General features: G+C 44.6%; 1 protein-coding gene across 1 annotated transcript; it reads right to left on the bottom strand.

The window, feature by feature from the left end:
- Positions 1 to 621: 621 nt before the first annotated feature.
- SHISA3 (shisa family member 3) lies at positions 622 to 4,054 on the bottom strand. The gene is made up of 2 exons (XM_062213849.1): positions 3,781 to 4,054; positions 622 to 1,061 (listed from the first exon to the last, which is right to left on the bottom strand). Exons 1-2 carry the CDS (start codon positions 4,052 to 4,054, stop codon positions 622 to 624), a joined length of 714 nt encoding a protein of 237 aa, XP_062069833.1.
- Positions 4,055 to 26,633: the final 22,579 nt, after the last annotated feature.

Consider the following 26,633-nt stretch of genomic DNA (forward strand, 5'->3'; position numbering starts at 1 on the left):
ATGAATATATAAGAATACATAAAACTTGAAGCTCCTCCTGTGGTTATTGAAACTTTGAATTACTGAAAGAAAACTTTAATATTTGAAACAAAATTTAGTTATTAATTTAAAAAGTTAATGTTCCCAACATGCTAATATTATTAGGTTACTCCAAAAGATATAAATAGGTTATTCACTGACTTCTCAAGTTTACTTCAAAGTTAATTTTTAACTGATCCTTTGATAATCACAATTAGGTATTTTTCTTTACTCATTTATGTATATTTGTATTATAACTCCATAAACAACTGATGTGAAAAAGGATCATGTAGCCCTTTTCTAAGCACTATGCAGCTAAATTGTAAAACATTTTCAGTCATTTTGTAACTTCAAAGTCAAACTGTTGCATATTTCGAATAGAAGTAGCATGGATTGAAATGCAATAGTCACATCTTCCAAGCCAGATATTCTGTGAATGTAGCCAGGAACCTCAAAACTAGAAAGTGCTGTGTTTTCTTACCACTTTCTGCCATGACGTTGGTCAGTTACATGAGAAATTCCCTCAGCAAAGCACTTGACATTGGAAGCATCACTCTACCTGTATGCCACTTTACTACAGGCTGGATTCATGGCCATGACCTGTCAACTGGAGCTGAAGTCTGGACAGCTCTTCCCAGGCAGCGGGGGCTCCTGCTGAAGGGGGTAAGCGAAATACTGAGGTGACACCAGGAAACCGGATGGCTGCGTCAGGTGGATTGGATGGCCTGTGGTATAAGGCGGGGGAGGTGAGGGCACCAGGCAGCTGGGCTCTGCCCTGGCGAAGGAGAATCGTCGGATGGAGCCACCTGTGGAGCTGGAGCTGGTGGCTGTGCTGGACTGTCTGGAAGGTGTCCTGAGGCTCGTGGAGGTCAAGATCATGGGCAGGGTCTCTGTCTGATAGCTGCGGAGTGAGAAGCGGATTGGCTGCTGCGAGGGCTCCTTGGGTCTCAAACAGGTGCAACAGTAGATAGCCACTAAAGAGCCCAGGATGATGAACGCAATGAAGATGGAGCCGACGATGAGGAAGGGGACGTAGACAGGCTCTACAAGGCAAAAACAGACATATAAGTGTTTGCATCAAGGTCTCCCAAGCCTGGGCTCTGCCTGGGCAACAGAGGGGAGGGAGGAGGAGGTTCAGTATTACCACTGTTGTCAGCTCAACCTTTCAGAGCCTATTACTGCTAACCTCGGAAGTGCAAACTGTGATGACAGAATATTCTCACTACGCTAGCAGGGAGGAAGCAAACTGACACTGTAGCCTCTGCTAGCAATTAGCCACCGCACCGCACATCTGGAAGTCAGAAAGGAACAGGATCTGTCCTCCTGTTCATGCCCTGCAGGGGGTTACTATAACTATGGGACTGAATCCCGGGGTTTAGTAGTTTTGTCATGGTGGGGCACCTGGGGCTTTGACCCATCTCTCAGGCTGGCCATCCATCTCCTGTCCAAGATCTCCAAGCCAAGCCTGGACACTCAGGCCTGTTAGAGACCCCCCTCCAGGGTTTTAAAAGACTCTAAAAATAACAATATAAGGAAAGCCATAGAGGCTCCAGTTTACTGTGTCTCCTGTTGCATCATAAATTGTCAGCTCTTCCTTCCTCCTTTGAGCACGATTTGGGATGCCTACCCCAGCTGCTATGCCTCTGTCTGCGTGTGCACCACAGTCTGGGAAAGCCAGGCTGAACTGCAGCTGGTTCTTGGTGTCGGCAGCCCAGGCTCCCACAGCTCTGAGAGCATTTCTCTTTCTCTACTGGACAGACATTTCCCACCCCCTTGGCACCCCCCACCCCAACCCGGTTCAGTTCTCCATGTCTCTCCCCTTCTGATAGCCACGCTGGGGGCAGCCTCCAGCTCAGGGAGAAGACAGGAAAGCTGCATTGACTCAGCCCTACTGTGCACCTGGCTCTTTCATGGTCTGATTCAAGTGCCATGGAGAACCTGTTAAAAAAAAAGGACACGCTAAGCTGGCTTACCCACGGGTTTTTGACTCTTCCAAAAACACAGCCAGCGGCTGACAGGCAGCCTACAACCTCCGGGGACTCCCGGGTCTAAGCCCTTGCCGGCCACCCACTCTCCCGCGGTGAACCGCACTGGGGAGCAAGGCAAGGGAGGTGAATGGCGGCCCTCACGGCGCGCCCCGCCAAGCACTCACACACTCATCTCATCAACAAGCAGGCCCGGGCCAGCGAAGAAACTTGCCCAAGGTTACACCCTTGGCAAGCGACAGACCCTCAGGGCGCCTGATCCCAGCCTCGGGGAGAGGGAAACCGCTCCTCTTCCCTGCTGTCTTTGGCCTCGGAGAGAGGGGAGGCCCGGGAGGGAGTCCCGGCTGCAAACCCGGCAGCTCCCCTCTGCGGGGAGGAACGCGCTCCCCACCGACCCAGGGGGAGCCGCTGCGTTTTTCTAACAGGGCAGAGCCACCGGAGTCCCCTACTTTCCGCTGAGCATCTTTTCTCCAGAAACCACTCTCCAAACCCTGCAGATTGGACCCCCGGGCTCCCGCAATTCACTCCCTCGAGAGCCTCGTGGACCCGCAGAGGGCTGGCTCGGCTTTCCTGGAGGGCAGCAACTGGGGAGGAGGGCCTCCTCAGCGAGGCCGCCAGCCTTCCCCGGGACCCTCCTCGGCCGGCTTCGGGCTGCGGCCCCTGCGACCCTCCCCCGCCCCCCCCCCCCGCCCCCGCCGCCCCGCTCCGGGCTCCGCCCGCTTCTCGGGTTTCCCGACCGTAAAGCCGTCGCCTGGAGCGCTGAGGGGTTCCCTGACGGTCCGATTCAGGTGGAAACTTTTTTTTTTTTTTTTTCCAAGGTGTAAATTTCCTCTGCTGGGGTCGTGATTTATTCCCCTCTGAAGTGAGCGGAAATTTGACCCGTGTTTTCCGACGTGAGAATAGGGGGCGGGGAAGCCCCTGCGACCCCGGTTTCTAAATCTCAACCTCCAAGTCCTGGGTGTTGCTGAAAGGCGTGACAATAGGGGGTGGGCTGGGGAGAGTCATTCGATGCAGAGAAATGAAAGGAAGTCGGGAGAGTGGAGCAGCGGCTTAAAACGCTACAGGGATGGTGGGAGAAAGGGAGAAAGGAAGGAAGGAAGGAGCGGGAGAGAGAGAGGGAGGGAGAGGGAAGGAGAGGGAGAGAGGGAAAGGAAGAAAAAGAGAGAGAAAGGAAGGAAGGAAGGAAGGAAGGAAGGAAGGAAGGAAGGAAGGAAGGAAGGAAGAAAGAAAGAAAGAAAGAGAAAGAAAGAAAGAAAGAAAGAAAGAAAGAAAGAAAGAAAGAAAGAAAGAGAAAGAAAGAAAGGAAGGAAGAAAGGAAGAAAGGAAGAAAGGAAGAAAGAGGAAAGAAAAGAAAAAGAGGTTGAAGTTGCTTAGCGCAGCGGGCCCACAGTCGCGCTGCCCCGCCCTTGGCACCATGGTGGCCCCTCGGCACCCCAAAAGCTGCGCTAGTCTAGTGCTACCCCGACCGCCCTTCTCCCTGGACCTCCAGCGTCCTCCCCAGGGCCATCAGGTGCAAACTCCCGGTCCTCGCTGTCCTTCGCCAACTTTCACTGGCGCGGACTCGCGGGGACCGCCTGTGGCGGGAAGAGGGACTGCAAAGGAACAAGGCCCCCATGACCCGAAAACGCGACCACCCACTCCTCCCTTGATTTCCCCCACACCTGGCTGCTGCGTGCACTCTGCGCACAGACCCTGGGAGGCCTGCGCATCCCCCCGGGTGCACTCGGACGCCCGCGGCGTGCCTGCGGGGGACTTCGCCCCAGGGCTTGGCACTTACGCGCGGTGATGCCCGGGTGCTCCAGCTCGCCGCGGTCGTTCGTGCAGCCGCCCTGCTCCAGCCTGGCGTCGGCCGCGGCGCAGCAGTAGCGGAGCGCGCAGGAGCCGCAGCAGATGGTGGCGTCCAACGTGTCGAAGTCCTCCGGGCATTGGAAGCCCTCGTGGTAGTTGCCCTGCACGTCCACCCAGCCGTGGCAGTACTCGCCGGACTGCTGGGCACCCGCCGGGCCCCAGCGCAGCCAGCCCAGGAGGCAGAGCGCCAGCAGCGCCCCCATCGCCGCTGGATGCCTGGGCGGCGGGGAAGGGGACGCACGCAGCTGGAGAGCAGAGGGCTGAGCTGGGACTCCCGGCACCGCAGTTCCACCTCCCTCGGGGCACGGCACGGGCGGCGGACCGCTCCCGCGGAGGCTAGCGGTGGCCGGAGAGGCGACAGGGGTTGCGCTGAGGGCTCGGCAGGCCGGGGGTCTGCATGGTGCGCGGGAGCGAGTTGGCGAGGGACCACGGGAGGTGCTGGCAGAGGCTGCTGCTGCCGCCCTTTGCCAGGCTCATCACGCGAGGGGCGCGCGGATCCCCCGGCCACCTCCCTCCCCACTCCTCACGGGAGCCATCGCGTCGGGCGGGGGCTGCCAAGTCCAGGACCACACGGCGTCCCGACTTGTGGCTGTAGCCGGGTCCCGAGAGGAGCCCCGAGGAGGCAGAATGTGTCCCCCACGTGCGGCTGCCCAGCCCCCGCCCTTGCCTGTCACGGGAGCCGGAGTCAGCCTGGCCGCGGCCAAGTGCAAACGGCCTCCCGGCTGCTGACAGCTCTGCCAGCGAGGCGTCCCTTAAAAAGGAAGAGGGAGAAGAGGGAGGAGGAGACGACGAGGGTGAAGAGAGAGTCCGCCCTCCCGGGTGTCGCGGTTGGAGCTAATCACAGCGGGCGCGGCGCGCGCTGCGGGGCCTCTGCGCTCTCTGGTTCGCGCGCGGTCCGCCGCCTACCCCTGCCACCTCCGCCCATCGCCTCCCCCAGGACCTACTAAACCTGCGGGACCCGGCCCTCCCCCGCGCACACCCCAGCCCTCCCCCAGCCCAGACAAGCGCGCGCAGAAGTCAGGCTGCGGGCTTCCACGTGTGTCCACGCGCATCGGCGCGGCGACAGAAGTTCGTCGGATCTTCTCTCTCCTCGTTCCTGGGACACCGAGTCTCGGGGTTTGGGACTCACAAGACGATATTTACGGGTCGCCAACATTAGCACTGAGCTTTCCACCTGCGTCGCCGCGGTTCCCTGGAGAAAGGGCCGGTATTCCCACGTTCACACCCCCTCGCCCCCTCGCCCGCCCTAGGCTGCGCGCCTCCGCTCCCCTCCGCCAGCCGAGGCTCCAGAGGGCGTGACTTCGCGGTTCGCGCCCGCAAAGGACATAAAAGAACAAAATGAATGATAATTGAGCAGATCTGAACTTCTGTTCGGGCAAAGAAACACATTTCTTTAAATGATGTGTCCCCCGTGTGCTATTTGCTGGGGCACTGCTCCTTTAGCGGCGTAAGTGCCTTATGAACTGGTGTTATGTGAAACCTGGGCCAAACTCAAGAATTTATTTTTACTGCACCCTGAGCTTCCTCTCATCGTTTATGGGGATGTGTGAATGTGTTCGGCGTGGCTCCGTCTATTTGTCAAACACGCTGAGTACCCGTGTCCCTCATGCAGATGCTGGCAAAGTGAGTGAAACCAAATGGGCTGCGCACTAGCGATGCCAGCGTGCGACAGACAGCGCCTGTCGCACCTGCAGCTTCGCGATGGTCCAGTCTGTTCTAGATACAAAAAAAAAAAAAAAAAAAACCTCCGAATAAAACGGCTGCTTTTACAAAATCTAAGCTACAGTGTACTCCAACTAAAGAATTACTTCTGACTTCTAATTTTTAAATACTGGGATTATCCTTTGGTTTATAGCCCTGTAAAACTAAATGTCCAACACATTTAACATGTTAGTAGGACTGTAAATATTTAACTTTATTCTCTTAGAAATAGATGTTTCTTGGGACAATAAAAAGCTATTCAGTAAAACAAAATTAAGTTAGGGCTTTTTTTTTTTTTTAATCAACCAACAACTCTTGGGACAGTTTATATTGCTTTAAAGAATTTAAACACATAGAAAATTGTTTTGCAGAAATTTTTTAGGTACTGGGTCTTTATTTACCAAAAAAAAAAAAAAAAAAGTGTTCTTGCCAGGCTTAATGAGTTGTTTTTTTTTTTTACCCTAGTTTGTTTTTAGGAGTGTTATTAGTGTTGTAAATATATCCTAAGCACTGAAGGGGAAAGGTAATTTGGAATCACAGCAAAGGTGAGAGGGAATAATTACAATAAGATGCTAAAACTACAAAGACATATTTACTGCTAATAACTTTCCCAGAACCACACCTCTTAGTGTTATTGTTGTTAACATGGAGAGGAATTTCATTACATCACAAGTACATAAAGTTCTGCAGCAGCAGCCTATGCAGTCCCCAAGGGTCAAGTTTCTCTCATTACCCAGCTGTTCTTTGATAGCATTAATATTTTAGGGAGTGATTTGTTGGCGCTTACCTCCCATTAATTACATTCTCCCTGCCACGGTGGGATTCTTTTCCTTGAGACACCGGCTATAATTAATTCCCCCATTCAAAGCCCCTGTCTGTGCGACCTACTCAAAGGGCATTTTACCCGAATTCAGTTGGATGATATTTACTAGTGGAAAATATCAAACCTCCAAATTGCTTGATACTCCATAGATCTGACGTGTATGAACACGAAAACAGCTGTGTGCCTTGCTTTCCCATCTAGGTCCTGATCTAAAGTTGCTTTAAAACTGTACAATAATCAGCCGTGTGTGTGTGTGTGTGTGTGTGTAGAGGAGGGAGGGGGTCGCACAGGAGGAAGATACATGTTTGGTTTCTTATCATGGAAGCTCTCCTTGAACTTTACCTTCAAACATGCTCTGAGAATGCTCTTTGCCAACAGTGAGGGAATATGCACTAGTTTATAAGCATCCGAACTTTCTGTGCTTGCGTCACTAATTAATAGTAAAGGAAGAAGACTTAAAAGCCCTCGGAGACCCCTTTCAAAGACTCAAGGGGCAGACATGCAGAGATGGAAAATCCAATCTATACAATCTGGGGTATTCTGTAGACGTTTTAGAAATTCTTTTTCCTTATCTCAGTAACACAAATTCCATATTTTGGTGAAGAGCACAATCCTAAGAGATCATTTCCCCAGGCTACACTCTCCTGTGGCCTTGCCTCCAGGAAATTCTGTAGGAAATGCATTAAATGATATGATGTCTGGGATTTGCTTTAATAAACACCGGTGAGAGGAGGTGAGGGAAAAAGGAAAGAGAGAGAAAGCACCAGAGATGAGAAACAGGGGTAGAGGAAACAGCAAAGCCAGGGCCCTGTTGATCATTACAAATGGGTGACAGGAACTTGCAAAATTGAAATGCCAGTATTTTTACATTTTACATACTCTATGTTTACATATGAGTAACAGTTACATAGTAAAAGGCTCTTTTTGTAACTAATCAATGGGATCGGTGTGATGGCAACATGAAAGAAGCTCTGACGTATACTTTTATTGTTATATATTTACTGCCATCCAAAATGGCTGTGATTTCTTCCGAAGGGAAGAAGTACAGAGGAAAACAGCCCATCTTCCCGGGCTGTGACTGTGCCCTGAGCCCAGCACTTATGCATAGTGCCTAAACGAGGTCTTAATAAAAGAACCACAGTGATAAATGTATAATTCCACAATGCACATCAGCTGCCATATATACAGTTGTTTGCAAATGAAAAACAATCAGACCTACATACTTACGTATTACATGGTCCTATAAACATCTTTCAAAAATTTTTTCTTACATTATTTTGAAAGTGTTTTTATTATTATGTAATGCTTGGACAGTTTTATGTGATACAGTGCAGTATTTTAATACATATACACAGCCCAAACCAATCAAATCAGGCTACCGGACTGTCCATATCCTTTTTGTGTGTGTTTGGAACCTCTTCCCCAGTTTTTTACACAGAATATAATATACGTTACTATGCACTATAGTCACACTCTGTGCTATGTACCATATTTTTAAAACTTGTCCTGTTCACTTCTCTCTTTGTTCTATAGTCTTTGGGGCAGAGTGAATAATTTGAGAAAAGCAGAAGCAGAGAATTGAAGAGAAATAGAACAATAAGGATGTGTCAGAAAGGGTCAGGAACTTAAATGGACTAAGGAAAGGGAGTAAAAAGAACAATTAACTTTGGCCATGGAGCCTCAAGATCATGGTATTTGTATGAACTTAAGCAAACAAACCAACCCCAACACTCATTTGCATTAGGCCCAGAAACAAAACAGAAAACCAAAAAAAAAAAAAGAAAAATTTCTCAACAGTCTTCAAGCTCCTTTGCTGGAGTGATTTGTTATCACTTGATTTCCTTCAATTATTCTGCCTGTTACTTAATGCAATTCTTGTCCTTGGATCACTCACTGTAAGTTTCTTACTTCAGGCCCCAGTCAATCTGAGTTACTCAAAAGGTATTGTTCTCTTAAGTTGGCTTTGGCACATGGTCACAACTAGGGAGTAGCAAAGTACCCAAAACTGTGCTGTCCAACCTAGGCAAGCCAGGCCATTCCCCCTGCTCTAAGCCTTAGGCAGCCGAAGTTTCTTCACTTAGAATAAAAGGTTCGTGTAGGCCTCTCAGAACAGTTTCTCAAACAGTAGTGTGCTCACAAACCACTTGGGGTCTTGTTAAAGAATTTGTATTGTGTGTGTGATGGTTTTGTCGAGTTATTTTTGTTTTTAAACTTGAAAGGCAGATGATGGACAGAGACTTTGCATCTGCTGGTTCACTTTCCAAATGCCCTCAGCAGCCAAGGCTGGGCCAGACCAAAGCCAGGAGCTAGGAACCCATCCCATCAGGGTCTTCCACCTGGGTGGCAGGAACCCAAGCACCGGGTCATCATTTGCCGCCTTGAAGTTGCATTAGCAGGAAGCTGGATTGGAGTGGAGGTGGACTTAATCTTGTGCACTGCTATATGGGATGCAGACATACCAAACAGCAGCCTAACCCACTCCCACACAATGCCTGCCCCAAAATACAAATTTTGACTCACAGGATCTGTAATGGGGCCTGGGATTCTGCATTTCTAAAAAACTCCCAGATGATGCCAAAGCTGTAGGTTTGAGGCCCAAACTCTGAGCCCCTGTGGCCTTCCACTGCCTTTGTCCCCAGCCACAGGAGAAGGCGGGAATGAAGCCAAACAGCTCTGCCTGTTCCAAGCCTGTTTCCTCCTTTTCTGTTCCACTCTCTGGACCCTGGATCCCAGCACTCCCTAATCAAACAGGCCACAAATTGTTTCTAGCATCTACAGAAACCTCTTTTTGATTATAAGAAGTTCTAGGAAAAGATAATTGGAGACTTGTACACGCAGGCTGGAGAGTCCAAACACAGAGTTTATGAAAGGTCCCCCACAGTGCAAGATGGAGTCAGGGATGGCAAGACAGGTGGCAGAGTGGGAGGACAGACTCAGGCTTGTGGCTTCCTTGTCAATTCCTCCTCTGGCTCACCAAGGTCAGAATGGGCTATTGCCCAGCACATCATGGAGACCCTGTAAGTATTCCTAGAGGGAACAGATGAATGATTGCATAAATGACAAAATGAATGCCTTCCCTTAGTAATTCCATAGCACTTAACACAACCCATTGTAATTTTGTGTTAGGGTGACTGTCTCCTCCATTGGTTTGACCTCCTTTTCATTACTGTATACTGGAACCAGTGGATAGAAGTTCTCTCTGTCTCTCCCTCTCTCTCTCTCTCTGTGTGTGTATGTGTCTCTGTCTCTGACACTTTGCCTTTCAAATAAACAAATCTTTTAAAATAAGTAAATAAATAAAAATAAAACAGGGGTGGAGCAGGGTGAGAGAATAATCCCCACCTTGACAGATTGCCATAAGGTTTCAAAATCAAACATGCAGCAAGTCTGGCACATAGTAGGAGCTTCATCACCTTCATCCCTCCACCAGCTGATGTGAATCCATTGTAGAACAATCATGGCAGGGAACCTGTTAACCGGAACAGACCAATTCCCTGATTAAGTGGAGATTATGTATACTTCCCCAATGTCCATTCCCTGATTTATCCAGTGAAGCCATTCAGAACCACTGGTAATTGAATATTGATTATTCATTTTTAGAGTAGCTCCCAGGAGACAGACCTAAAGCTAGGAGAAGAGGAGGACAAGGGTGTGTGTCAGATGATCACAGGATAGGCACAGGCCCTACTGGACAGACCTTATTTCAACTGGATTTCTGCAAGGTATAGCCCCGAGCACAGGTGGGCATTTAATAAGTATCCGATTAGTTTGTGATTCCATATGATGTCAGTAGAGATGTAATTTATTAACCTGGGCTCCTGGCATCCTTCCAGTGCATGTATAATGGAATGACATTTTTCATGCAGAAATATAAATTAAATTAATTGGCATCCACATTTAATTGAAACTTCCTTGACAGTAGATGGATTCTCCCCCAACACCACCGCCTTCTCAGCAAGGGGCATTTCCTTCTGAGTGCACGCAGACTGAAGAGGGGCCAGCCCCAACAGCCGGGGCTCCCCAAGGAGCTGGCTTTCAGCAGGGTTTAGAGCAGCACGAAAAGTGAACTGACCCTGGAAAAATGGTAAGCTGCTGCTCGGCAGCCATGTGTTCCTTCGATGAAGGAAAGGCTTTTAGAAGAGAAAGAAAACAGAGGGTTCTTGTCTCATTTCTGTCTTCTTACTCCCCTCTCACCTTTACCAGCCATAAGAGAATGTTTTGAAAAACTACCTTTAAAGTTTGTGAATCATATGGAATTCTTTCAAAAGCTGCTATATAATTGCTGTCAAAGGTATCTTTTATTTAATTTTTTTTCCTTCTCAAATGGTCTGTGTTTAGTTAGCTCTGGGGTACCATAAGGGACCAAAGAGGCAAAGATCTTGATTTCTACCCCTGTGGGTCAACTAAGTTTCCTCTGTCTCAGAAATACAGAATCCATACTTGACCTTGGTTTAAGAACACCTGCTGTGAGTTATTTGAAGGCATCAGCCGACGAGCTTGGATGTAAGAGACACGATCAACTACGCAGCATGGAAAATGGACTCAATGTTATTCACTCCTACAGGAAATGGTTGTTAGTGTTATCCTTGTAAATGGCTATAATAGCACCTAATACCTGGTACTCACATGCCCTTCGTCCTATCAGAATTGTGCATTGGGGATTATATTTCTTCAACATTCTTTTTGTAATCAAAGACAAAAAGAAAAGTTGTCCTTGGCATCTTCCTCAGATTCTTTGCTTGATTCTGCCTTGAAGGAGCAACCACTGTTGAAGCTGCCTGCAATGTTATACCAATTTAGCATATCAAAAACCAGGATTCACTATTTCTTTAGTTTATCTGCCACATTCCTCCCCTTGTCTTCCTAAGAGGGTATAGAATGTCACAAAGTCTGGTACTAAATTGACTTGATTGATAAGAGAGTTATTTATACTTCCACACAAGGCTTATCTTTCTATATAAACCACTATCAATTTGTCTACCCATCTATCTCCCTTGATTTTTCTACTGGTCTGAGCAAAATGCACCCTCCCTTATTTTAGTAACTAGCTCACTTTTCCCCTTCCATGTGGGCCTGGAGGTACTGTCAATCTGCTGTTGGACTCCAGGTCAAAGTCTGAGCATGAGATCATAATGAAGCAGAGTTCCTTTATGTATCTGGACTTTGTGATGGGTTCAAGGGGGAGTACATGACTAAAGCACAGCCAATCAGAATGCTTCCATGAGATTTCATCTGGACAGTGAGAGGGAGCAGCACTTTTCACCCTTTTACATTGTGAACTGCGGGGATTCTTGTTTGGGAGAGTCAGGGACATGATCCCTACCTAGTAGAGTAGGTCTCAATGAAAATAAAACAACGTACAGAGGCGAGAGAAGAAATAAAAATATCTTAGTCCCTGTATACAGCTATGCTTGAAGTTACCATTATCCTGGTTTTCCCTGTTACACGAGACCATACTTTTCACTTTAAGTTTGGATTGGGTTTTGACAAAATGTAACTGAAAGCATCTTGACTTCTACTATAAATATTATGGAGATAGCCTTAACAATTGATTGCTTCCTGCAACTGTGGGGTCAGTAAAGCTATCAAAACAGAACGATGTGAAAGTGCAGCATCTGGAGCTATACCATGAAGGGACAAAGGTTTTATTCGCCTCATTAGGCCTTTAGGGAAGTATATTTCAAGTTATCAGTCACGGAATATCACGTGGGTCATGAAATAAATTTAGTTGCATGTGAGTGACTTTAAGCACAGAAAATACAGAGTACATCAGAGTAAAGGTAAATTTTATCTCCTGACTTGTAAAGGGTGGTTATGTATTTATTTGTTTACACACACACACACACACAGAGACAGACAGAATGAGAGGGATATCTCCCATCCACTAGTTCACTCTCCAAATGCCCAAAGCAGCTGGGCCAGGCCTGAAGCCACCAGGAACTTAGTAGAGGTTTCCCACATGGTTGACAGAAACCCAATTACTTGAGCCATCACTGCTGCCGTGGCAGGAAGCTGGAGCCAGAAGCAGACTTGAGACTGAAAGCTAGGTTCTTAGGATGAGGACATCTTAATCACTCAGCCAAATACCCTGCCCATTTCATGACATTTTATTTCAAGCACATGCATAACTAGAAATGTTCTTGATAATGATGTAAAATATATTTTTTACTCAGGGGTACAATCAAGACATTTGGAAGTCACTGCTTAAAAGAAAACTGCTTCACATAATTGAATATAGAAGAAAAGTAAAAAACTTAGCACATTACTCTTCATAGATTCTAAGAAAAGGACTATATTTTCTTTTCTTTTTTTCTGACAGGCAGAGTTAGACAGTGAGAGAGAGAGAGAGAGAGAAAGGTCTTCCTTCCGTTGGTTCACCCCCCAAATGGCCACCCCCACAAATGGCCACCATGGCCAGCACGCTGCGCCAGTCCAAAGCCAGGAGCCAGGTGCTTCCTCCTGGTCTCCCATGCGGGTGCAGGGCCCAAGCACTTGGGCCATCCTCCACTGTCCTCCCGGGCCACAGAGAGAGCTGAACTGGAAGAGGAGAAACTGGGACAGAACTGGCGCCCCAACTGGGACTAGAACCCGGGGTGCCAGCGCCGCAGGCAGAGGATTAGCTAAGTGAGCCGAGGCGCAGGCCAGGACTATATTTTCTTAACTGATATTTTGTTCCTACCTAGCTAGGCATGCCTGTGTAGGAGAGACGAGTAGGACTAGTGCTTAGAATTTAAGTGGTTAATTAAGAGACTCAGACTCTTCTTGTTTAAAGCTTCTTTGTTGGAGTTATTCATTCAGCTGGGTCAAAGTTCGTTTATCAGAGCTGTTTGGCCCTGATCTTCCCTCCGGAATAAAGGGTAGGGCGAGAAACAGCTTGGTCCACTCTCAGGCAAGAGAAGACCTCACATTCCAGGGGCATCAGAAATGATTTACTTAAGAAATTTAGAAAATTCTTAAAAGTCTCAAGACCATTGTGTTTGTATGAATTTAAGCAAACAAACAAAAACACCACATATTGGTAGGCAAAACCTGGGTATCAACCCTTTCCTTCTTTTCTCCTATTTCAACAAATTCTGAATACCTTGAGGTAAATGAATGCCCTTGGTTGATTGGGGGAAGGTTAAAACCTTGATCTGCATTAAAATTATTGACATAATCATACAAATATTATCCTTTTCAAACAATAGTTTGTGTTCATAATTAGTACATGTGGTATCAGCTTGAAACATGCTTTTTTAAAAAATGTTTGGTGCCAGGTGGAGGGCCTGTGACCTAGGAGTTAAGGCCCCTGTTAAGAGGCACACGCTCCACATCAGAGTACTGAGGTTTGATTCCTGGCTCCAACTTCCTCCCAGTGAGGACCCTGGGAGACAGTACTGATGGCTCAAGCAGTTGAGTTCCTCCACCCATGTGAGAGACCTGGATTGAACACCTACTTCCTGGCCCAGTCCTAGCCATTGTGGGCATTTGGAGAGTGAACCAGGTCATGGGAGCTCTTCTCTGTGTGTTTGTGTGTGTATGTCTGCCTCTCTCTGTCCCTCTACCTTTAAAATAAATAAATAATATTTAACTGCTTGACCACATATATACACATGCACAGATATGGCTGTGTTCCAATGAAGCTGTATTTATGGATATTTAAATACTGAGATCCAGCTTTGATTCCTAAGTATCTAGACCATAGAGGCATACATCATGAGTCATTCAGAAAAGTTCCATATACAATCCATTTAAGAAAAAACCAATATATGATACAATCAGATAATGTTCCAATCATAGATGGAATCATTCTAATATTCTATAGGACACAGTAGGATAACTACGATTGGCAACTGTATATTCCTTTTTTAAATATTTATTTATTTGAAAAAGTTACAGAGAGACAAGGACAGACAGAGAGAGATCTTCCATCTGCTGGTTCACTCCCCGGAATGGCTGCAGCAGCCAGGCCTGGGCCAGGCAAAGCAGGAGCCAGGAGGCTCTTCTAGGTCTCCCACATGGGTGGCAGGGCAAAGCACTTGGGCAATCTGCTGCTGCTTTTCCCAGGCAGGGAGCTGGATTGGAAGTGTAGCAGCCGGGACTCAAACTGGTGCCCATATGGGACACCAGCGTTGCAGGCAGTGGCTTTACCTGCTGCACCACAACGCCTACTCCAACAACTGTATATTTCAAAATAGCTAGTAGAAAGGATTCCGAATGTTCCCAACACAAAGAAATGATAAATGTTTAATCATTTACCCTAACATTATCATTCACATTGTATTATAGACATGTATTAAAATGTCACACTGTACCCTATAAATATATGCAATTACTGAATCAACTAAAAATCTGGAGGGGTAGCACTGGTGTAGGGGGTTGGGCCGCCACCTGTGGCAGCATCCCATATGGGCCCTAGTTTGAGTCCCAGCTGCTCCACTTCAGATCTAGTTCCCTGCTAATGCTCTTAGGAAAGCAACAGAAGATGGCCCAGGTCCTTGGGCCTCTGCACCCATGTGGGAGACCTGGAAGAAGCTCCTGGCTCCTTGCTTTGACCTGTCCCAGGCCCAGCTGTTGCAGCCTTTGGGGAGTGAACCAGCAAATGGAAGATCTTTCTCTGTCCCTCCTTCTCTCTCTGGGGTCTGCCTTTCAAAAATAAATTAATATGATAATAATAATAAATCTGGGACATGCATTAGGCATAGCAGTTAAGATGTCATTGGCAAGCCCATATCTCATTTAGCATGCCTTGATTCAACTCCTGGCTCCACTCCTGATTCCAGATTCTTGCTAAGGTGTACATTGGGAGAGAGCAGGCAATGATGGCTCAAGTAGCTGGGTTACTAGTACTGGTATGGGAGACTCAGAATGAGTTCCCAGCTCCTGGCTTTGGCCTGATCCATCCCCAATTGCTGCAGACATTTGGGGAGTGAGTCAGTGATTGGAAGGTCTCTCTCTGTTTCTTTGTGGCTACCACTCTTTCCCTGTCTTCCAAATATCGATTAAAAAGTTTTAATGAAAAACATATTGAAGTTGAAAAAACATTCCAATACAAGTCATTAAGATATTCATTATTTTGCTATTTTAAAACAGCTATTTGGAACCTACACAACAGCTCATTCCCAGTGAATCTGGACTAGCCAAGCTTTGCTGTTAGGTTGCCTTCTGCAGGGCTTGTCACGGTCGCACCGTGTATAGGATTTGCAAGAGTCATTCATGGCAGTATGTGTGAGGTTAGATACCACAAACTTCTATATAACACTATTTCTATTACCCAAAGAAAATTCTAACTAAATAAACAATGTGTGAAATATAAATCCTCACCAGAATTACACCGTCCCTGACTCCTGGCCATCATTCATTTTCACATTACATAATTTAAATTAATTGAATGAAAATATTCCAATATTTTGAAGGTATAGCTAGACCTTAGAGGTTTCATTATAAGAAAGAAAAATAAATTATTCACACAAGAAACACCCTTTAAGAGAACTTCATATAAAATGGTGACAATTAGTGAACATTGGAGTTCTTGATTCACTAAAGGTAATTTTATGACCACATTTTTATTTGCTTCTATTCAAGTTGTTTCTACAGGTTAAGAAAAATGATTTCTCTGAATATAAAGGTCATAAAATGGCAGTTAATTTCATATTATACTCTTGAGTGTGGAAGGTCTTTAAGAATAAGTACAATGGTAGATGTTTGCTGTATGTTCACTTGTTTAATCATCACATCAACCGTGTGAGAAACTTGAACACAAGTGGAGTTATCCAAGGTCACTGGCCCAAGCCGTCTGAGCTGCACTCATGTTCTCATCCACTGCAGGGTCTCAATCCATCCCCAGATTGTCTATTCATTGAGGCTGCAGCACAATACTAACAACAGGGACATAGTCAATCAGCGGGTTGTCTTATTGATGAGGTATCAAAAACTCCAGCTGATAGATTTTTCTCAATAAATGATCTTTCTTGGTTTTGTCCAATTAATTCAACATGGTTTCAAATTTAATACACTGATTAGTTTCTAAACGGGGAGCTCAGGCCTTCATGCAGTTTTTAAGTCACTTGAAAGATGTGCAGTCAGGCTAAAGAATTAGGCATCGCAAACAACCTCCTCACACCACGCATAACCCACACCTTAGCCTGGCTGACAGTGTAGATGTGTTACTGCTGGAGGAAGTGTCCTCCCATGATACCTTTTTTATTATTGAAAAAGCTCAGATTTCAAAGATCACAACCTAATTATGATTTCATCCTTGGACAGTTCTTTCTGCAATTAACTTTTTTCAGGAGTAGATTGGTTATACAGTATATTAAACCTGACTTTGGGGATTTCTTCTTTCATTCCCACTTGTGTAATATTTGGCTCTCACTAAATATTGTAGGTTAAAAATAATTGGCCTCTGCAACAGATTCATTACTTAGGGGAAAAAAATGAACAGACTTCTGAGCAAAACAATACAATAACTTACAGCTAGTGAGAAATTATTTTGTCCTGGAAGAGGGCAGGAAACACACTGACAAGGCCAGGAAGTTGGTGATACTGGAGCAAGGAGTGCATCGGGACACCTGGGAAGCAAGAGGGAAAGTGATGGAGACCTGCAGAGCATGCTAAGGACTTGTCATAATGTTTATCAGGGAAATGGCATGATGAGGCCAGCCTAGTGTTTTGTAGAGGCGACATTAGAAGACATGGAGTCTGAGAAATGGAACTGATAGGTGATTTTGAGCAATTTAAGATAAACCCCTCACACCAGACCTAGAAAGACTGAGGAGGATGTGTTTGCAAGTGATTTTAGGATGGCACCCATGTCTATCTAGTGGTCTTCCCTGGGAAAGAAAATGCAAGCTCATGTCCTATGTAGAGTGCTAAATTCTCCGCAAAGTTCTCCACTACACTCAAACAAAAAATACACAAAATAAACTTTTCCATTATTACTGGGATCTCAGGCTGAAGGCAATGTTCAAAAAGGAAAGAAAATTTTAGCAGTAAACACATGTAAAACTTACCCAGAAGTCCTGACACTCTCACAACAGGCCAGAAAAAAAATGGGAAAGGGCTAAATTGTCACAGGTACTTTAGACCCCTGGCAACTGAAAAAGGCAAGTATGTGTCTTCTTAGAATTCAAGTTTTCAAACAAAAATGAACTCACAGTCAAAGATAAACAAATGCTTTTTTTCCTCTTCTTAAAATTTTGTTTAAGTTATACAAATTTCATGTATTTCATGTACACAGATTTAGGAACATAAGGGATACTTCCCACCTCACCCTCCCTCCCGTCTACACTCCCACCCTTCCTCTTCCTCTCTCTCCTAATCCCACACTTAATTTTTACAATGACCTACTTTTCTTTTTTTTTTTTTTTATTTGTGACAGGCAGAGTGGACAGTGAGAGAGACAGACAGAGACAAAGGTCTTCCTTTTGCCGTTGGTTCACCCACCAATGGCCACTGTGGCCGGCGTGCTGCGGCCGGCGCACCACGCTGATCCGAACGCAGGAGCCAGGTGCTTATCCTGGTCTCCCATGCGGTGCAGGGCCCAAGGACTTGGGCCATCCTCCACTGCACTCCCGGGCCATAGCAGAGAGCTGGCCTGGAAGAGGAGCAACCGGGACAGAATCCGATGCCCCAACCAGGACTAGAACCCGGTGTGCTGGCACCGCAGGTGGAGGATTAGCCTATTGAGCCACAGCGCCGACCTACTTTTCTTTTTTAAAAGATTTATTTATTTTATTTGAAAGTCAGAGTTACATAGAGAGAGGAGAGGCAGACAGAGAGATCTTCCATCTGCTGGTTCTCTCCCCAGATGGCCACAATGGTCAGAGCCGCCCTGATCCAAAGCCAGGAGCCTGGAGCTTCTTCCCGGTCTTCCCACATGGGTACAGGGGCCCAAGGACCTGGGCCATCTTCTACTGCTTTCCCAGGCCATAGCAGAGAGTCCTGAGCAGCCAGGACTCAAACCGGTGCCCATATGGGATGGCGGCACTGCAGGCGGTGGCTTTACTCGCTATACCATAGTTTACCTCATAAGCATAAGATTAACCCCACACTAAGTAAAGAGTTCAACCAATAGCAAGAAGGAAGGAAAAAAAAGAACAACTACTGTTTAGGGCTGTAAGGAATCACCAAAGCTCAAAATGTCAATTTCACTCCTATACATTACATTTTAGGTACTCAATTAGTTACCACAGATCAAAGAAAACATATGGTATTTGTCTTTTTGGGACTGACTTACTTCACTAAGTATAATGGTTTCCAGTTGCATCCATTTTGTTGCAAAAGACAGGATTTTATTCTTTTTTTTTTTATAGCTGAATACTATTCCATAGTGTATATATACCACAATTTCTTTATCCAGTCATCAGTTGATGGACATCTGGGTGGATTCCATACCTTAGCTACTGCGAATTGAGCTGCAGTAAACATAGGAGTACATGTAAATAACTCTTTCATCTGCTGATTGCATTTCCCTTGGGTAAATTCCCAGGAGTAAGATGTCTGGGTCATATGGTAGATCTGTTTTCAGCTTTCTGAGGTATCTCCATACTGTCTTCCACAACGGCTGCAACAGTTTACATTCCCACCAATGTGAATTAGGGTACCTTTTTCCCCACATCCTCACCAACATTTATTGTTGGTTGATTTCTGTATGAGAGCCATTATAACTGGGGTGAGGTGACACCTCATTGTGGTTTTGATTCACATTTTCCTGATGGCTAGTGATCCTGAGCATTTTTTTATGTGTCAGTTGGCCATTTGAATTTTCTCTTTTGAAAAATGCCTGTCCAGGTCCTTTTCCCATTTTTTAACTGCATTGTTTGTTTTGTTGTTCAGTTTCTTGAGCACCTCATAGATTCTGGATATTAATTCTTTTTTTTTAACTTTTATTTAATAAATATAAATTTCCAAAGTACAGTTTATGGATTACAATGGCTTTTCCCCCCCCATAACTTCCCTCCCACCCACAACCCTCCCATCTCCTGCTCCCTCTCCCATTCCATTCGCATCAAGATTCATTTTCAGTTATCTTTATATACAGAAGATCAATTTAGTATAAATTAAGTAAAGATTTCAACAATTTGCACTCACACCAAAACACAAAGTGTAAAATACTGTTTGAGTACGAGTTATAGCATTAATTCATATTGTACAACACATTAAGGACAGAGATCCTACATGAGGAGTAAGTGCACAGTGACTCCTGTTGTTGACTTAGCAAATTGACACTCTTGTTTATGGTGTCAATAATCACCCTAGGCTCTTGTCATGAGTTGCCAAGGCTATGGAAGCATTTTGAGTTCGAGGATATTAATTCTTTATCAGTTTCATAGTTTGCAAATACTTTCTCCCTTTCTGTCTGTTGCCTCTTTGCTGAGTGCTTCTTTTGCAGGGCAGGGGTTTCTCGGCTTGCTGTCATCTCATTTATCTAGTTTAGTTTTGATCGCCTGTGTTTCTGAGGTCTTTTCGAAGAAGTCTTTGCCTATGCCAATGTGTTACAGAGCATCCCCAATGTTCTTCTCTGGTAATTTGATGGTATCAAGTCCTAGTTCAGATCCTTGATGCATTTTGAATTGATTTTTGTATAAGATATAGTAAGGTAGGGGTCTTCTTTTATACTTCTGCATACATAGATCCAATTTTTCCCACACCATTTGTTAAAGAGACTGTCCTTTCTTCAAGGATTGATTTTAGTTCCATTGTCAAAGATAAGTCGGTTTTAGATGCGTGGGTTGATTTCTGGAGTTTTTATCCTGTTCTGTCGGTCTGTATGTCTATTTTTGTGCCAGGACCAGGCTGTTTTGATTATAACTGCCCTGTAATATGTCGTGAAATCTGGTATGGTGATGCCTCAAGCTTTTAGACAGATACACTGAGGAAGGATGACATAAGTGAGAGACAGTGGGCATAACAAAATATAAATTTAGTCTCCCAAGACTTTGGAATTTGGAGTTATCTGATACAGAATATTAAAAAGTTACATATTTTGGGCTTAACAAAAGGAAGGTTGGACAAAAAATGGGTGTGTAAGAAGAGCAAAGCATATTAAGAATTACTAGGTAAGTGTAACAAATAATCAAATATAACTCTTTTTTTTTTTTGACAGGCAGAGTTAGACAGTGAGAGAGAGAGAGAGAGAGAAAGGTCTTCCATCTGTTGGTTCACCCCCCAAGTGGCTGTTACGGCCGGCGTGCTGCACCGATCCGAAGCCAGGAGGCAGGTGCTTCCTCCTGGTCTCCCATGCGGGTGCAGGGCCCAAGTATTTAGGCCATCCTCCACTGCACTCCCGGGCCACAGCAGAGAGCTGGACTGGAAGAGGAGCAACCGGGACAGAATCTGGCGCCCTAACCAGGATTAGAACCTGGGGATTAGCCTAGTGAGCCACGGCGCCAGCCCAAATATAACTTTCTAAAGCTAAGATTATAATTGTTGAAATACAAAATATATAAAATGTGTTACTTACATAGTGGATTAGACACAGACGAAGAGAGAAATTGGAAGAAAGAAAATGGAAGACACATTGTAAAACCTTTTTTAGGAGGCAGGCGCTGTGGCATAGTAGGCTAAGCCTCCACCTGCAGGGCTGGCATCCCATATGAGTGCCAGTACACGTCCCAGCTGCTCCTCTTCCAATCCGGATCTCCACTATGGCCTGGGGAAGCAGTGGAAGATGGTCCAAGTGCTTGGGCCCCTGCACCCACATGGGAGACCCAGAAGAAGCTCCTGGCTTCAGATCGGCCCAGCTCTGAAAGTTGTGGCCACCTGGGGAGTGAACCAGCAGATGGTAGACCTTTCTGTCTCTCCTTCTCTCTTTCTGTAACTCTTTCAAGTAAATAAATAAAAACTAAAAAAAAAAAAAAAAAAAAAAAAAAAAAAACCTTTTTCAGAATGCAGGATAGAGGGATAAGTTGAAAACATGAACAAAAGATTTAGAGATATTCAAGGTAGAATGAGAGGTCTTATACAGCCCATTTTGAGTTGCAGAAAGAAAAACTAGAAATAATGAATGGGAAACACTGAAGTATAAAAAAGATGAGAATTTCAAAGTTCACATGAATGGAAAATACAACATGTAGCAAGCAGAATAAACAAACAGAAATTCATCGTAATACATGCAGGAATAGTGCTGTAGAACATAAAATAAAAACAGATGAGCTGAAAAGTAGGCAGAGAGACTAAAACAGAGAACCTGCAAGGAGAATCACAACTGACGTAGAGCCAGCTTCTCAATGGCAATAACGAAAGACAAAGCACAGCAAAGTAAAATCTCAATGATATGGAGAGAGATCCATAATTCTGCAGTCAGCAAAAAATGTATTTCAAAAGTAGGGGCTGCTTGATGTGACATACTAACGTGATTATTAACAACAGAAAAAGCTGCATGTAGGCTATATTGGAACTCATCCCACACAACTTTTATTTTGCAAATTTAAAGCCATTCTGGGAAAAAAATTAAGAAATAAAAAATAAAATAAGGAAAAATCGAGATATCGTGGAAAAAAAAGAAAAATTAAGTAACTGGAGTTAAAATGTCCTAAACTGATTTTAGCTTTCAGGGTTAAGACGTGGGTTAAGACATGCATTTTGTCCATATTACTAATACTTGCTAAATTTGAATAATAATATTTCAACATACTGACTAAAGAAAAGCAAGAGTTCATTAAAAAAAAAAAAAACCCTGAAGATTTTGCAAAGAAAAAAAGTTTAGAACTGATAAGTAACACTTCAGAAAAGTTGTAGGGTATAAGGGGCTGGCACTGTGTCACAGCAGGTTAAAGTCCCAGCCTGCAACGCCAGCAGCATCACACATGGACACTGGTTCAAGTCCTGGCTGCTCCACTTCTGATCCAGTTCTCTGCTATGGCCTGGGAAAGCAGTAGAAGATGGCCCAAGTCCTTGGGCCCCTGCACCTGCATGGGAGACCTGGAAGAAGCTCCTGGCTCCTGGCTTCAGATCAGCTCAGCTCCAGATGTTGCAGTCATTTGTGGAGTGAACCAGTGGATGGAAAAAACTCTCTCTCTCTCTGGCTCTACCTCTCTCTGTAACTCTTTCAAATAAACAAAATAAATCTTTTTTTTTTTTTAAATGTTGTAGGGTATAAAACCAGGATACCAAAGTTAGTTGGCTTTCCATACACCAACAGTCAATTGCAAGGGAAAAAAGTCAAGAAAACAAGGCAATTCCCAAAATACCTAGGAATATACTTTCTAATATTTATTTATTTTGAAGTGTGTAGGGGAGAGAGAGAGGGAGAGGGAGAGGGAGAAAGAAAGTACACCCATTTACTGGCTCACTCCTGAAATACCACAACAGCTAGGGCCAGGCCTAAGCTAGAAGCTGGGAACTCAATCTGGATCCCCCACAAGGGTGGCTGGAACCCAGTTACCTGAGCCATCACCTGCTACCTCCTACGGTCTGCACTGGCAGGAGTCAGAAGCCACCAGAAGTCCAGGCACTCCAACATGGCACGTGATCTTAACCAGCATCTTAACTACTAGGCAAAGTAACTTACCATGGGCTACTATTTGACTCTGTAATTTACCTTAGAGCCCAAAATTCTACCCTGGCTATAAAAAGAAACCTATGCACATTAATATTACATTCACATTCAACATATTTTAAGATTTAAATAAATCTAAACAATTATTCATAATCCAAGAACACAATAAGTGCTTGTGAAGATTCATGAAGTAAAAATTGAATATAAAATGATCAGTTGATTTATTAGACAATTACAGAACCCTACCTCTAGCAGTTAAAGAATACACAAACTTCGGTGCCGGCGCTGTGGTGTAGAGGGTAAAGCTACTGCCTGCAGTGCCTGCATCCCATATGGGTGCCCGTTCAAGTCCCGGCTACTCCACTTCCCATCCAGCTCTCTATTATGGACACTGCAAAAGCAGTAGAAGATGGCCCAAGTCCTTGGGCCCCTGCACCCAAGTGGGAGACCTGGAAGAAGCTCCTGGTTCCTGGCTTCGGATCAGCGTAGCTCAGCTATTGAGGCCAATTGGGGAGTGAATCAGTGGATGGAAGACACCCCTCTCTCTCTCTCTCTCTCCCTCTCTGCGTCTCCTCTCTCTGTGCAACTATGACTTTCAAATAAATAAATCTTAAAAATAAAAGAATACACAAATTTCAAGAGATCTATTGTGCAACACAGTGACTGCAGATAACAGTGTAGCATATACTTGGAAACTGCTGAGAGAGAAGATTTTTAGTCCTCACACCACACAAAAAAAATCATAAGTGGGTGAGGTAATACATGTGTTAATTAGTTTGTTTTAGTCATTTCCTGTTGTACACATATTTCAAAACATCATGCTCTATCTCCATAGTTATATACAATTTTAACGTCAATTTAAAAATAAAACCATTATTTTTTTAAAAAATAAACAATTTTCTCCAACACATATTTCCAAACTTGGTCACATAGTAATTCATAAAGTAAGCCCCACATGCTGCATATTTTGAAGACTAAGTATCATATTGATTATAGTCTGTGAAAAAAATGTCAATAAATGTGTTGGTCTTCCACATGGAGAAAAAATAAACTGATTCTTACCTTACACCACACATATCATGGACACTGGAAAATAAGTGGTTCTAAAGTCTTCCATAGCCTAGGCAGTTCATTTCAAGAGCCTTGGGTGGTCACTGATATCATACATAAGAGTTTTAATTGTTAACAAGAGTCACTGTGCACTAACTCCCCATGCAGGACCTCTGTCCTCAATGAGTTGTATTGAGAGTTAACAGTAAAACCAGTTCTCAAATAGTTTGTGTGTGTGTGTGTGTGCAAATTATTGAAATCTTTACTTAGTACAGGCTTGGTCTTCTGTGTACAAAGTTACCTGAAAATGAATCTTAATGGAGAATGGGACTGGTAAGGGGGAGGGAGGATGAGGAGGGGTGATCATGTGGGAGGGAGGGCTGCTATGGTGGGAAGACTAACCATATTCAGAAAGTTGTACTTACGAAATTTGTACTCCTTAAAAAATAAATTTTAAAGAATTAAATTAAAAAAAAAAAAAAGAAAAAAGAAATGGTTCTGCACTTGGGCTGTAACTCCTGCCCTGCACTGGGGAACAGGGAGCAAAGACCCAATGAGAGAAAGAACACACTCTAATCTTGTACACATGCTACTGATAGACATCTGGGGAAAATGACGACATTTGTGAATGGAACAGTCTTTACCTATGGGATGCTTTTTAGGAGGATCTATCTAGTAACCTAGAATCAATCATGCTAAATAAACATGAGATCTATGAATTTACAGTGCATAGATGGACCTTCTGGATGGGAGGTGTGACTCTCACTCGTGGCTTTGAGACGTCGTGTATTAATCTGAACCCAGAGTCAGCCGGTACTGCAAGAAAGAATCTGAAAAGCAACACCGAGGGTCCACAGCGCCCCTGCTTCACAGGCGCCTTAAATTTTTAGCAAAGCTAATAAGGGCACATCTCTTATTCGTGTGAGTCTAATTTCACAGTGTGACCCTCTGTGCTATCCCAGATGTAATAAAGCAAACAACAGGGTAAGCCATAACCTGGCAGAGTTTATTCATAGTACATCCAATCAACAAAGGATCAATATGCTGATTAGATAAGAAGTCCTGTAAGGGGCAAACTAAAGAGGTTTCACAGTAGACCAAAATCAGAAAAAGATGCTCATTCTTACAAGTAAACTAGGAAATTTCTGGTTAAAAGCACGAGGAAATGCCCTTTAAGACTCGCCATATTGGTTGCTGGCAGAGTTAGAGAGAAATTCTAGCCTTTGGGTGGGTATTTGGTACAGCAGTTAAGTCACCGCTTAGGATGCCCATATCCCATACCAAAGTGCTGGGCTTGAGTCCCAGCTCCTCTGCTTCTGATCCCGGCTTCTTGCTAATGCACATGCTAGAAGGAGCAGGTGATGGCTCAAGCACTTGGGTCCCTACCTCCCAGGTGAGAAACCCAGACTGAGTTTCTGGCTCCTGGCTTTGGTGTGGCTGGTGAGGGCATCTGGGTAGTAAACCAGCTAAAGGACGATCTCTCTCTCCGTCTGTCTCTATACCGCTCTGCCTTTCAAATAAAATGAAAATAAACAACATTTTTAAAGCACATGCAAGAATATGAATACTCTTTTAAAAACTTACCTGTAATATTTATTCACTTTTGGTGGGAATGTAAAATAATTTCAACAATTATTTACCATTATTTTACCCCAAAATAAATCCTATAATCTAGATATCCCATTCCTAGATATAAACTGTAAAGAAAGCCATGCACATTCTTGCACCAGGAGACAAAAATGTTCACAGTAGCACTATTTGCATCAACTACAGAATGGAGGAATACATTTAAGTATAGTAAAAACAAAAAACATTAAAGTAATAAAAATAAATGAATTACATATAACTTGGGTGAAACTTAAAATCATAATATTAAGTAAAATATAACTGAAGACTCAAATATACTTTCCTATTTTTATGAAATTCTAGATCAAACAGAACACTGTTGCTCTAAATCAACAATTTAATAATAAAACGTTTAGGATACAATGTGTTTGTTGATGCTATCTTTTTTTTTTTTGACAGGCAGAGTGGATAGTGAGAGAGAGAGACAGAGAGAAAGGTCTTCCTTTTGCCGTTGGTTCACCCTCCAATGGCCACTGCGGCCAGCACACCGCGCTGATCCGAAGCCAGGAGCCAGGTGCTTCTCCTGGTCTCCCTTGCGGGTGCAGGGCCCAAGCACTTGGGCCATCCTCCACTGCACTCCCGGGACATAGCAGAGAGCTAGCCTGGAAGAGGGGCAACCGGGATAGAATCCGGCGCCCCGACCAGGACTAGAACCTGGTGTGCCGGCGCCGCAAGGCGGAGGATTAGCCTGTTAAGCCACGGCACCGGCCGATGCTATCTTAAATGAAGAAATCACAACACAGTTTAGGACTGTCATTCATGTACAGATATCCAAAGACATCCAGGCTCAAATCCTCAGAAACTGTATATATATTACCTTACCATGGCAAAAGGGACTTCGCAGATTAATTCAGGTAAGAATTTTGAGATGCAAATGCCATCCTGGATATATGTGTGAGCCCACTGTCATCACAGGGATTCTTATAAGAAAGAGGAAGAACTGTACGACAAGAGATAGGATGATGGAAGCAGAGATTCCAGAAAGAAGGGTTGGAAGATGTGCTGCTGGCTTTGAAGATGGAGGAAGGACAATGAGCCAAGGAATGTTTAAGCCTCCCAAAGGCAGAAAAGGCAAGGAAATGGCTTCTCCCTGGAGCCCCCG

Source organism: Lepus europaeus, chromosome 16 (assembly GCF_033115175.1).
Source record: "Lepus europaeus isolate LE1 chromosome 16, mLepTim1.pri, whole genome shotgun sequence".
Taxonomy (NCBI): domain Eukaryota; kingdom Metazoa; phylum Chordata; class Mammalia; order Lagomorpha; family Leporidae; genus Lepus; species Lepus europaeus.

What these genes read in the sequence shown, in the direction of transcription:
- SHISA3 (XM_062213849.1), bottom strand. Translation starts at nt 4,054, where the DNA reads ATGGGGGCGCTGCTGGCGCTCTGCCTCCTGGGCTGGCTGCGCTGGGGC. An exon ending in GCACCCGGGCATCACCGCGC is followed by an intron (nt 1,062 to 3,780) that starts GTAAGTGCCAAG and finishes TTTGCCTTGTAG; the next exon opens with AGCCTGTCTACGTCCCCTTC.